Source organism: Pristis pectinata, chromosome 5 (assembly GCF_009764475.1).
Source record: "Pristis pectinata isolate sPriPec2 chromosome 5, sPriPec2.1.pri, whole genome shotgun sequence".
In the NCBI taxonomy this organism is placed as follows: Eukaryota; Metazoa; Chordata; class Chondrichthyes; order Rhinopristiformes; family Pristidae; genus Pristis; species Pristis pectinata.
In genome coordinates, this window is record NC_067409.1 from 69,574,384 (window position 1) to 69,586,862 (window position 12,479).

Here is a 12,479-nt window from a genome sequence, read left to right on the forward strand (position 1 = left end):
TCTCCCCTTCCCTATCCCTTTTAAAACACTAAAATCCAGGAATATTCAGTATCCATTCCTGCCCTGGTGACGGCCAAGCCTCTGCAAGAGCCACAATATCATAGCTCCATGTATTTATCCAAGCTCTTAGTTCATCACCCTTATTCCTGATACTTCTTTCATTTAAGTAAATGCACTTTAGCCTATCCACCTTTCTACTTTTATACCCAAAACACTGCTCCTCCTTCCTCAGAGCCTCTCTACATGTTAGATCTGACTTTACTCCATGCACTTCTTCCACTGACCTATCCCTCTGGTTCCCATCCCCCTTGCAAACTAGTTTAAACCCTCCCAAACCACACTAGCAAACCTGCCTGCAAGGATATTGGTCCCCCTCGAGTAACCCATCCGCTCTGTACAGGTCCCACCTTCCCCAGAAGAGATCCCAATGGTCCAAAAATCTAAAACCTTAACCCCTGCACCAACTCCTCAGCCACGCATTTATCTGCCATCTCCTCCTATTCTTACCCTCACTATCACGTGGCACTGGCAGCATTCCTGAGATTGCTACCCTTGAGGTCCTGTTCTTCAGCCTTCTGCCTAGCTCCCTAAACTCATTTTTCAGGACCTCATCCCTCTTCCTACCTATGTCATTGGTACCAACATGTACCACGACTTCTGGCTGCTGTTCCTCCTGCTCAAGAATGCTGTGGAACCAATCAGAGACATCCTGGACCCTGGCACCTGGGAGGCAACATACTATCCGGGATTCTCACTCAAGTCCACAGAACCTCCTGTCTGTTCCCCTGACTATTGAGTCCCCTATCACTATTGCCCTCCTCTTCTTCTCCCTTCCCTTCTGAGCAGCAGGACCAGTCCCAGTCCCTATTCTTGCATAAATAACAGGAAAATCCTGGAAGGTATCTTAATAGTGTGCATACTGTCATATCTATTTCTGTCAGGTTTCTTGCCATTCCCAATGTCTATAAAACTCCTTGTTCCAAACTGCACATTCATTATTGAGCAGAAAGCACAATAGAAAATCCATGTTTCATCATACCAAAACAAAATAACAAGTTTCAAGATGCACTGAGTCAGAAAGAAAATTTAGTCAGGCTGCAAGGGAGTTTCTATTTTGGAACCTGCAGTATATTCACAGACTGGGGCAAGCAATCTTTTTTGTTCCAATCTCCAGGTGCAAGTAAATTGCTATCAAGGTCTTCAAAATACTGAAAATAAGGAACTCTGATAAAACCAGTCTGGGGTACATGCAGAGACACCCGTTCAAACATTATTGATTTCAAATAAAAAGTCAAAAGTCGAGTTTATTGTCATATGCACAAGTACATATGACAGGTGCTCAGGTGCAATGAAAAACTTACTTGCAGCAGCATCACAGGCACATAGCATCATACACGCAACATTCACAAGAAAAGCATTAAATTAAACATACATTACACAAAATTATACAAGAAAGAACACAATTAGAACAAGAAAAATTAAGTTTTCTGATCCTTTTAAAATAAACTTGAAGGTACTGTTTATTCTAAGGTTTGTGGTTCGGCTGTTGTAACGGAAATCTGAAATTCCTGTTCCAAGGTCAAAGCTGGAACAAGTGAACAATTAAAAACTAAGACTGGCAGATTTTTTTTTATTAAGTATGAGCACGATGAGATATGGAGCAATGGCAATTAAACAAAATATGAAATTAAATTAAGATATAGATCGAATGTGATCTACTTAACTGGCAGAACAGGCTTGGAGTCAAATGGCCTATTCATGTACCTATTTGGTCCAGCATGAATTGCCTTCACAATATATCTATTATTAGACATTAGCAATTGAAAATTTCTGTGACTTTGTGATTAAACAATATCTAAAGCCATCTTGAGCACACTGTATTAGAAAATTTAGCTATAAAAGTGTCTGATTTTATTCCACTGAAACTGTTGGTGGAAGTATCTCCTGATTTTCTTATAAAGTGATCTGAAACTTGTTTGGTGATAGCATCCAAACCATTTACAGCCCTGGCCCTGGTCACAAGCGGTAGGACGTACAACCTATTAATAAGGATTCCAATGCAAACTAGGTAAATGCAGGCCGTTTTCAAGGGTCACCATATTTCCCTTTCCTTTAAGAATGGTCCTATGAAGATGAAGTTTCAAGTCTATCTTGCACGACTTTGTCTCAATTTTTCCCCAATCAATAACATCCACATCAGCTCTATCCTTACAGGATTCCATAAGTCAGAGTAAGAATGTACTATGCAACACTAAATGCAATCTCCAGTGCCTCCTACCTGGATGGCCACGAGATACACAAGTTCTCCTAGAGGAGGTAATAGGCATTGCTTCAGTTTGGTGTTCCTGAAGTTCTCTCGAATCAACTCAGTTAGAATGGTGATGGTCTGAAGTATAAAGGAGAATTAGGAACATAGGTTACATTTTATGCCAATACTTGCATTAAAAATTCACAATATACTTGATCCATGCTAATTAACCATGCTACATGTTCCAAATTAGCTACTTTTATTTTGGATACATGTGCATTCTTTCAGGTGCCAAATAAAGGTGACCCCTGCATAACGGACGTTCAGGTTATGGAAAATTGCCTTACAAAATTCACAATCACTACCCAAAAGTTTGAGATACGGATAAAATTTACTCAGATTTTTGAGCAGATCACTCAGTCCCATATTTTTGCTTTCAAATGGCTTTAACACTATTGAAGAAGTCTGGCAGGACTCTGCACAATTTATAATGCTCTGATTCACTTTCTCACTTTTAATTTCAACACCCTTGGGACAGTAGCCAATGGTTCATTAAACTTCTCTGAATTATTTTTGTACCCAAGCAAACTTGTGCACATGAATGCACTCTTCTCTTTATTCTTGCATGGCCCATAGTTTTCACCGAAAGAAAGTATTAAAATTTCTCTCTAAGATTTGAAGCTTTTATTTCAGACTTCATGACAATGAACTCCAACACATTTATAACATCCTACATCCCCCTTTATAAAATCTTTCAGTGCAGGTGATAGCCATTTGGCCCCATAATGCCTATGAAACATTCCTGAAACATTAATAGTTTCTCCTTCCATAGATGCTGCCTTTGTTTTTAATTCAGATTTCAGCATCTGCAGTTTCTTTTGTTTTTCAATTGCTTTGTTTTTTTATTATTTTTAATAACTTGCACAGATCATCCCATGTTTACTTTAAGTTGCATATGGACAAGCATTTGTTTTCAGCTTGGTGCTACCTCTTCCTTTGGCCATGCTGGTACACTGTAGAAAAGGAGTTCAATGAGATATCAAATATTTTCCTTTGATTGCTTTCCAATGCTTCTAACTGTTTAAAAAAAAGATCAAATAATCTGGAGATCCTAAGCAGTAAACTTTTGTTACTTTGTGCCTGTGTGTTCAACTCGTCTTTAGTTGCTTTTAGATTACAAATTGGAATCCTGACTCAAGGATTTCGTTCAACTGACAAGCAGAAATTAAGCACTTCAGTTCACTTCAGGGCAAGGAAGACCCAAGATGCATTAAATAGAGATTTTACTTAAATCCCAAAATTACATGGTCTGCAATTGTGGCAATGTATTTTGCTTCACTTTCCATCCCTCAAGGATTTTTAAAAAACACAAAACATCTGAGGCTTTCAGCCAGTACTGAGCATCTGGTGTCTTCAATATATTCAGTTAAAGGCTTACCCTAATGATTTGTGGGCAGAAGTTTGCATGCTCTCCTTTTCTCTCCAAGCTAGTTAATCAATCAAAGTCAGCAGAACTACGAGAAGTTTCACAAACAGACAGGCTGTTCATATACATTTCTTGAAGTGGTTTTAGTAACTTCTTTCATTAAGGCTGACTTGATTACCAGGCTAACATGAAAGCCTGAATATAAACGCTCTAAATTTCCTGCCAGCATTGAGCTACCCATGTTTTTTGCTGACCACACTTTAAATCCTAATTGATCTTTTGCAGATCCTCACATGCAAACTTTCTGTAGTGGCTTGATTCTCAATGGTAACAGTCTGCAAGTTTAATTTTTTTTGATGGGTGGGGATGGAGAGAAGGGTGAGGGAACAGCTGTAGAAAACTTCAACAAACAGCTCAGGCGCTCCCCTGTTTAGTCAGCTGTGGAATCTGACAAAAACTTCCACAGGCTCAGAATGTTCCTGACATTGACACTTTCAGAAACTATTAAAATCAAACAAAAACATTTTTTTTACAAGTTCAGAAGTCAAGAAAAAAAATTGCTTTAAAAGCACATAAGAACATGCAAAAACATTTAGCTAAACTCAGTTGTACAGCATAGAAATAAGCCCACACTGTTCATGCCACCCATTGTACCTAGCTATACTAATCCCAGTTACCTACATTAAGTCTGTAGCCATCTATGCCTTGGCAATGCAAGTACTTGTCTAGATGTTTCTTAAATGTTCTGAGAGTATCTGTCTCCACTACCCCTTCCGACAGTGTGTTCCAGGCTCAAACTATATGAAAAGTTCCCCCTCACATTTCCTCAAAAGCTCCTTGCAGCCAGGTTTGCTAGGGTGATTCAGGAGGCTTTAAACTAGATTGCGAGGGGGAAGGGAACAGGAGGAGTAGGTCAGAGGAAGAAGGGGATGGGGAAAAGTCAGATCTGACGGGTAGAGAGGCTTTGAGGAAGGAGAAGCAGAGTACAGGCTATAAAAGTAGTAAGGCGGATGGGCTAAAGTGCATTTACTTAAATGCAAGAAGCATCAGGAATAAGGGAGATGGACTGAGAGCTTGGATAAGTACATGGGAGTATGATATTGTGGCTACTACAGAGACATGGCTGACAGGGCAGGAATGGGTATTGAATATTCCTGGTTTTCAGTGTTTTAAAAGGGATAGGGAGGGGGGTAGGAGAGGAGGAGGGGTGGCGATACTGGTCAGGGACACGGTTACAGCTGCAGAAAGGGTAGATAATGCAGAAGGATCCTCTCCAGAGTCAATATGGGTGGAAGTCAGGAACAAGAAAGGGGCAGTTACCCTCCTGGCAGTATTCTATAGGCCCCCCAGTAGCAGTAGGGATACTGAGGAGCAGATTGGGAGGCAGTTTTTGGAAAGATGCGAAAATAGCAGGGTTATTATAATGGGAGACTTCAACTTTCCAAATATTGATTGGCACCTACTTAGTGCCAAAGGTTTAGACGGAGCGCAGTTTGTTAAGTGTGTCCAGGACGGATTCCTGACACAGTATGTTGACAGGCCGACTAGAGGGAATGCCATATTAGATCTAGTTTTAGGTAATGAATCGGGACAGGTGACAGATCTATCAGTGGGTGAGCATTTGGGGGACAGTGACCATTGCTCCACACCCTTTAGAATTCTCATGGACAGGGATAGGAGCAAAGAGGACGGGAAGATATTTAATTGGGGAAAGGCGAATTATGAGGCTATAAGGCGAGAACTTGGGAGTGTAAATTGGAATGACATTTTTGAAGGGAAATGTACTATGGAGATGTGGTCAATGTTCAGGGATCTTTTGCAGGATGTTAGGGATAAATTTGTCCCGCTGAGGCAGAGAAGGAATGGCAAGGTGAAGGAACCGTGGGTGACGAGAGAGGTGGAACAACTAGTTAGGAAGAAGAAGGCAGCATACATAAGGTGTAAGCAGCAAGGATCAGACAGGGCTCATGAGGAATATAGAGTAGCAAGGAAGGAACTTAAGAAAGGGCTGAGGAGAGCGAGAAGGGGACATGAAAAGGCTTTTGCGAGTAGGGTTGAGGAAAATCCCAAGGCTTTTTTCTCATACATAAAGAGCAGAAGGATGGCTAGAGTAAAGGTAGGTCCGATTAGAGACAAAGGTGGGAGGATGTGCCTGGAAGCTGTGGAAGTGGGTGAGGTTCTCAATGAATACTCCTCTTCAGTATTCATCAAGGAGAGGGGTCTTGATGATGCTGAGGACAGTGTTGGTAAGGGTAATGTTCTAGAGTATGTAGATATCAAGAGAGAGGATGTGTTGAAGTTGTTAGAAAATATTAGGACAGATAAGTCCCTGGGGCCTGACGGGATATTCCCCAGGCTGCTTCGTGAGATGAGGGAGGAGATTGCTGAACCGTTGGTTAGGATCTTTGAGTCCTCGTTGCCCATGGGGATGGTACCGGAGGATTGGAGGGTGGCAGATGTTGTCCCCTTATTCAATAAAGTTAGCAGGGATAGTCCAGGGAGTTACAGACCAGTGAGCCTTACATTTGTGGTGGGTAAGCTGTCAGAAAGGATTCTAAGAGATAGGATCGATGAGCATTTAGAGAATCATGGACAGCCAGCATGGCTTTGTGAAGGGAAGATCTTGCCTCACTAGCCTGATAGGGTTCTTTGAGGAGGTGACGAGGAAGATTGATGAGGGTAGTGCAGTGGATGTGGTCTATATGGATTTTAGTAAGGCGTTTGATAAGGTTCCGCATAGTAGGCTTCTTCAGAAGGTCAGAGGCCAAGGGATCCAGAGAGGCTTGGCAGTGTGGATTCAGAATTGGCTTGCCTGTAGAAAGCAGAGGGTTGTGGTGGAGGGAGTGCATTCGGATTGGAGGGCTGTGACTGGTGGTGTCCCACAGGGATCGGTTCTGGGACCTCTACTTTTTGTGATATTCATTAACGACTTAGATGAGGGGGTGGAAGGGTGGGTTAGCAAGTTTGCAGATGACACAAAGATCAGTGGTGTTGTGGGTAGTGTGGAGGGCTGTCGAAGCTTGCAGAGGGATATTGATAGGATGCAGAGCTGGGCTGACAAGTGGCAAATAGAGTTCAATCCAGAGAAGTGTGAGGTGGTACACTTTGAAAGGACAAACTCCAAGGTGGAGTACAAGGTAAATAGCAGGATTCTGGGCAGTGTAGAGGAGCAGAGGGATCTGGGGGTTCATATCCACAGACCACTGAAAGTCGTCTCACAGGTAGATAGGGTAGTTAAGAAAGCTTATGAGATGTTAGCTTTCAGAAGTCGTGGGATCGAGTTTAAGAGCCGCGAAGTAATGATGCAGCTTTACAAAACTCTGGTTAGGCCACACTTAGAGTACTGTGTCCAGTTCTGGTCGCCTCATTATAGGAAGGATGTGGAGGTGTTGGAAAGGGTGCAGAGGACATTTACCAGGATGCTGCCTGGATTAGAGAGTATGGATTATGAGGAGAGACTAAAGGAGCTAGGGCTGTTCTCATTGGAGAGAAGGAGGATGAGGGGAGACATGACAGAGGTATACAAGACATTGAGAGGACAGCCAGAGCCTCTTTCCCAGGGCACCAATGCTCAAAACAAGAGGACATGGCTTTAAGGTAATGGGTGGGAAGTTCAAGGGAGATGTCGGAGGGAAGTTTTTCACCCAGAGAGTGGTTGGTGCATGGAATGCGCTGCCTGGGGTGGTGGTGGAGGCTGATATGTTGGACAAGTTCAAGAGATTATTAGATAAGCATATGGAGGAATTTAAGATAGAGGGATATGTGGGAGGAAGGGATTAGATAGTCTTAGGTGTGGTTTGAAGGCGGCACAACATGGTGGTCCGAAGGGCCTGTATTGTGCTGTATTGTACTATGGTTCCTCCCTCTCACAAGCCTATAGAACTTTGACACCCCCACCATGGGAAAAAGAGTTTGACTATCTACCCTATCAGCCTGCTCCATTCCAAGGAGAACAAATCCAATTTATCTAGTCTCAACTTAAAACCATAATGCTCCAATCCAGACAAGGTCCTGGTGAATCTCTACTGCACCCTCTCCAGCATAATCACATCTTTCCTATAGTGTGGTGACCAGAACTGCACACAATACTCCAAGTGTGGTCTGAACAACATTATAAATTTGTAACATGACATCTCTGCTCTTGCCAATGAATGCTAACATCCTACATGCCTTCCTCACTGCCTTATCTGCCTGCATTGCCACTTTCAGTGATCTATGGGATTGTACCCCAAGGTATCTGTGTTTATCATAGAACCATACAGCACAAAACAGACCCTTCGGCCCACCATGTTGTGCCATCCATCAAACCACCCTCACACTATCTAACCCTTTCCTCCCACATATCCCTCTATCTCACATTTCTCCATATGCCTATCTAACAAACTCTTGAACCTGTTCAATGTATCTGCCTCCACCACCACCCCAGGCAGCACATTCCATGCACCAACCACTCTCTGGGTGAAAAACCTCCCCCTGACATCTCCCCTGAACCTCCCACCCATAACCTTAAAGCCATGCCCTCTTGTCTTGAGCATTGGTGCCCTGGAAAGGAGGCGCTGACAGTCTACTCTATCTATTCCTCTCAATATTTTATATACCTCTATCATGTCTCCTCTCATCTCCTTTCCAGTGAATAAAGCCCTAGCACCTTAAGCCTCCCCTCATATTCCATACGCTCTAATCCAGGCAGCATCCTGGTAAATCTCCTCTGCACCCTCTCCAACGCCTCCACATCCTTCCTATAATGCGGCGACCAGAACTGAACACAGTACTCTAAGTGTGGTCTAACCAGAGTTTGGTAAAGCTGCATCATCACTTCGCGGCTCTTATAATCAATCCCACGACTTATGAAAGCTAACATCCCATAAGCCTTCTTAACTGCTCTATCCACCTGTGAGGCAACTTGCAGTGAACTGTGAATATGAACCCCCAGATCCCTCTGCTCCTCTACACTACCAAGTACCTTGCCATTTACCTTGTACTCTGCCCTGGAGTTTGTCCTTCCAAAGTGTACCACCTCACACTTCTCCGGATTGAACTCCATCTACCACTTGTCAGCACAGCTCTGCATCCTATCAATATCCCTCTGTAAGCTCTGACAGCCCCCCACACTATCCACAACACCGCCAATCTTAGTGTCGTCTGCAAACTTACTAACCCAGCCTTCCACCCCCTCATCTAAGTCATTTATAAATATCACAAAAAGTAGAGGTCCCAGAACTGATCCCTGTGGGACACCACTAGTCACAGCCCTCCAATCCGAGGGCACTCCCTCCACCACAACCCTCTGCTTTCTACAGACAAGCCAATTCCTAATCCACACAGCCAAGCTTCCCTGGATCCCTTGGCCTTTGACCTTCTGAAGAAGCCTACCATGAGGAACCTTATCAAACGCCTTACTAAAATCCATATAGACCACATCCACCACACTACCCTCATCAATCTTCCTCGTCACCTCCTCAAAGAACTCTATCAGGCTTGTGAGGCAAGATCTTCCCTTCACAAAGCCATGCTGGCTGTCCCTAATTCGTCCAAGATTCTCTAGGTGTTCATAGATCCTATCCCTTAGAATCCTTTCTAACAGCTTACCCACCACAGACGTGAGACTCACTGGTCTGTGATTCCCTGGACTATCCCTACTACCTTTTTTGAACAAGGAGACAACATTCACCACCCTCCAATCCTCCGGCACCATCCCTGTGGACAACGAGGACTCAAAGATCCTTACCAGCGGTTCAACAATCTCCTCCCTAGCCTCTCGAAGCAGCCTGGGGAATATCCCGTCAGGACCCGGAGATTTATCTGTCTTAATATTATTTAACAACTTCAACACATCCTTTCTCTTGATATCTACAACCTCGAGAACATTACCCTTACCAGCACTCCCTTCTGCGTCATCAAGACCACTCTCCTCGGTGAATACCGAAGAGAAGTATTCATTGAGAACTTCTCCCACTTCCGCCGCCTCCAGGCACATTCTCCCACCTTTGTCCTTAATCGGACCTACCTTTACCCGAGCCATCCTCCTACCCTTCACATACGTGAAAAAGGCCTTGGGATTTTCCTTAACCCTACTAGCCAATGCCTTTTCATGTCCCCTTCTCGCTCTCCTCAGCCCTTTCTTAAGTTCCTTCCTCGCTACTCTATTTTCCTCATGGGCCCTGTCTGAACCTTGCTGCTTATACCTTATGTATGCTACCTTCTTCTCCCTAACTCGTCGTTCCACCTCTCTCGTCACCCACGGTTCCTTCACCCTGCCATTCCTTCTCTGTCTCACCAGGACATATTTATCCCTAACATCCTGCATAAGATCCCTGAACATCGACCACATCTCCATGGTGCATTTTCCTTCAAAAAGGACATCCCAATTTACACTCCCAAGTTCTCTCCTTATAGCCTCATAGTTCGCCCTTCCCCAATTAAATATCTTCTTGTCCTCTCTGCACCCGTCCCTGTCCATGACAATTTTAAAGGTTATGGAGCAATGGTCCCTGTCCCCCAAATGCTCACCCACCAATAGATCCTTCACCTGTCCCGGTTCATTTCCTAAAACTAGATCTAGCATGGCATTCCCTCTGTCGACATATTGCATCAGGAATCCCTCCTGGACACATTTAACAAATTCCGTCCCATCTAAACCTTTGGCACTAAGCAGGTTCCAGTCTATATTTGGGAAGTTGAAGTCTCCCATTATAACAACCCTGTTATTTTTGCTTCTCTCCAAACACTGCCTGCCAATCTGCTCCTCTATATCTCTACTGCTACCGGCGGGCCTATAGAATACTCCTAGTAGAGTAACTGCTCCTTTCTTATTCCTTACTTCCACCCATATGGACTCTAGAGATGATCCTTCTACAACATCCATCCTTTCCGTAGCCGTAACTGTGTCCCTGACCAGTATCGCCACCCCTCCTCCTCTTCTCCCCCCCTTCCCTATCCCTCTTAAAACACCGAAAACCAGGAATATTCAATATCCACTCCTGCCCTGACGTCAGCCACGTCTCAGTAATAGCCACAATATAGTCCCCCATACTTATCCAAGCCCTCAGTTCATCTCCCTTATTCCTGACACTTCTTGCATTTACGTAAACACACTTCAGTCCATCTACCTTACTACTTTTATAGCCTGTATTCTGCTTCTCCTTCCCCAAAGCCTCTCTACCTGTTTGATCTAACTTTTCCCCATCCCCTTCTTCTTCTGACCTACTCCTCTGGTTCCCTTCCCCCTCACAAACTAGTTATCAACACTCCCTTAGGGCTCTACCATTTACTGTGAACATTCTAACCTTGTTTGCCTTCCCAAAATGCATTGCCTTGTATTTGTCAGGATTAAATTCCATCTGCCATGGCTCCGCCTAATTTTCATGCTGATTTATATCATGCAATTGCCTTAAACAAACTTCCTCGCCATCTGTAACACCATTGATTTTCATATCATCTGCAATTCACATCCCATCCAAGTTGTTAATGTACATCACAAACGTCCAAGGTCATAGTATCGATCCTTGTGGTACACTACTGGTCACAGATTTCCCATCAGAAAAGCACCCCTCCATCACCACCCTCTGCTCCTATCACCAAGCCAATTTTGCATCCAATTAGCAGCCTGCCCTGAATTCCATGGGCTCTAACCTCTGGAACAGCCAACCATGAGGCCTTGTCAAAGGCCTTACTGAAGTCCATGTAGAGAACATCTACCACACTCCCCTCATCAATGTGCTGAGGTACCTTCTTAAAAAATTCAAACAAATTTGTGAGGCAGGGTTTCCATGAACAAAGCCATGTTGACTATTCTTAATCAATTCCTTCCTTTGCAAGTGAACAAGTCCTGTCCCTTATAATTTTTTCCAATAGTTTCCCTACCACTGATGCAAGACACACTGGCCTGTAGTTATATGGCTTATTCCTGCTGCTCTTCTTGAATAAAGGAACAACATTTGCTATCCTCCAGTCGTCTAGCACTTCACCTGTAGCAAACATAAATTGTCCGTTAGGGCTCCAGCTGACTCATAACAGACTGGGGCACATATCACAGGCCCTAAGGATTTGTCCACCTTTGTGTGCCCGAGGATATCTCGCACTTCCTCCTTCCTACTGCTAATGCATTCCAGAGGATCACCATCCCATGCTCTGAACTCTTGTTGCATCATATCCTTCTCCTTGGTTAAATGTTGGATCCAGAGCTGTACAGCGAGAAACAGGCCATTTGGCCCACAGAACCATGCTGAGCATTTTACCCATCTAAACTTATCCCATTTGCCTGCATTAAGACCATATCCTTATTCATTCCTAAACAGGGGGGCGGGCCCCCAGCTTCATCCATAGATTTCCCTGTGATCCCAAAGGGGCCTTACTCTTTCCCTGGTTACTCTGTTCCTTTTGATATATTTATAGAATGTCTTGGGATTCACCTCAATCTTTTCATGGCACCTCTTTGCCCTCCTAATTTCCTTTTTAAGTTCTTCCCTACACTCTCCATATTGCTGCCATTTTCAGTTGCTTACTCCTGTCAAATGCTTCCCTTTTTCTGTCATCAGCTCCTTGACATTCAGGATTCCTTAATCCTGCTATCCTTGCCTTTCATTCTCACTGGAATATGTTGTCCCTGAACCTTCACTATCTCCCTTTAAAAAAAAGCTCCCAATTATTGGATATTGTTTTACTCTCAAACAGCTGCTCCCAATCTACTTTCACCAGGTTCTGTCATACATTACTGAAATCAGCCCTCCCCTATTTAGGACCAGAACTTGTCACTAGCCTTATCCTTTTCCATACCTACCTTGAAACTTGCAGAATTATGATTAC

The 12,479-nt window shown here is 43.8% G+C and overlaps 1 protein-coding gene across 2 annotated transcripts in view; it reads right to left on the reverse strand.

Moving 5' to 3' along the window:
- The window catches only part of ulk4 (unc-51 like kinase 4), a 527,384-nt gene that overhangs the window by 365,523 nt on the left and 149,382 nt on the right, over window positions 1-12,479 (reverse strand). For both annotated transcript variants that reach the window (XM_052015441.1, XM_052015440.1), the window contains exon 18: window positions 2,279-2,386. In XM_052015441.1, the coding sequence (XP_051871401.1) occupies window positions 2,279-2,386 (108 nt within the window). The remainder of the gene's footprint in view (window positions 1-2,278; window positions 2,387-12,479) is intronic.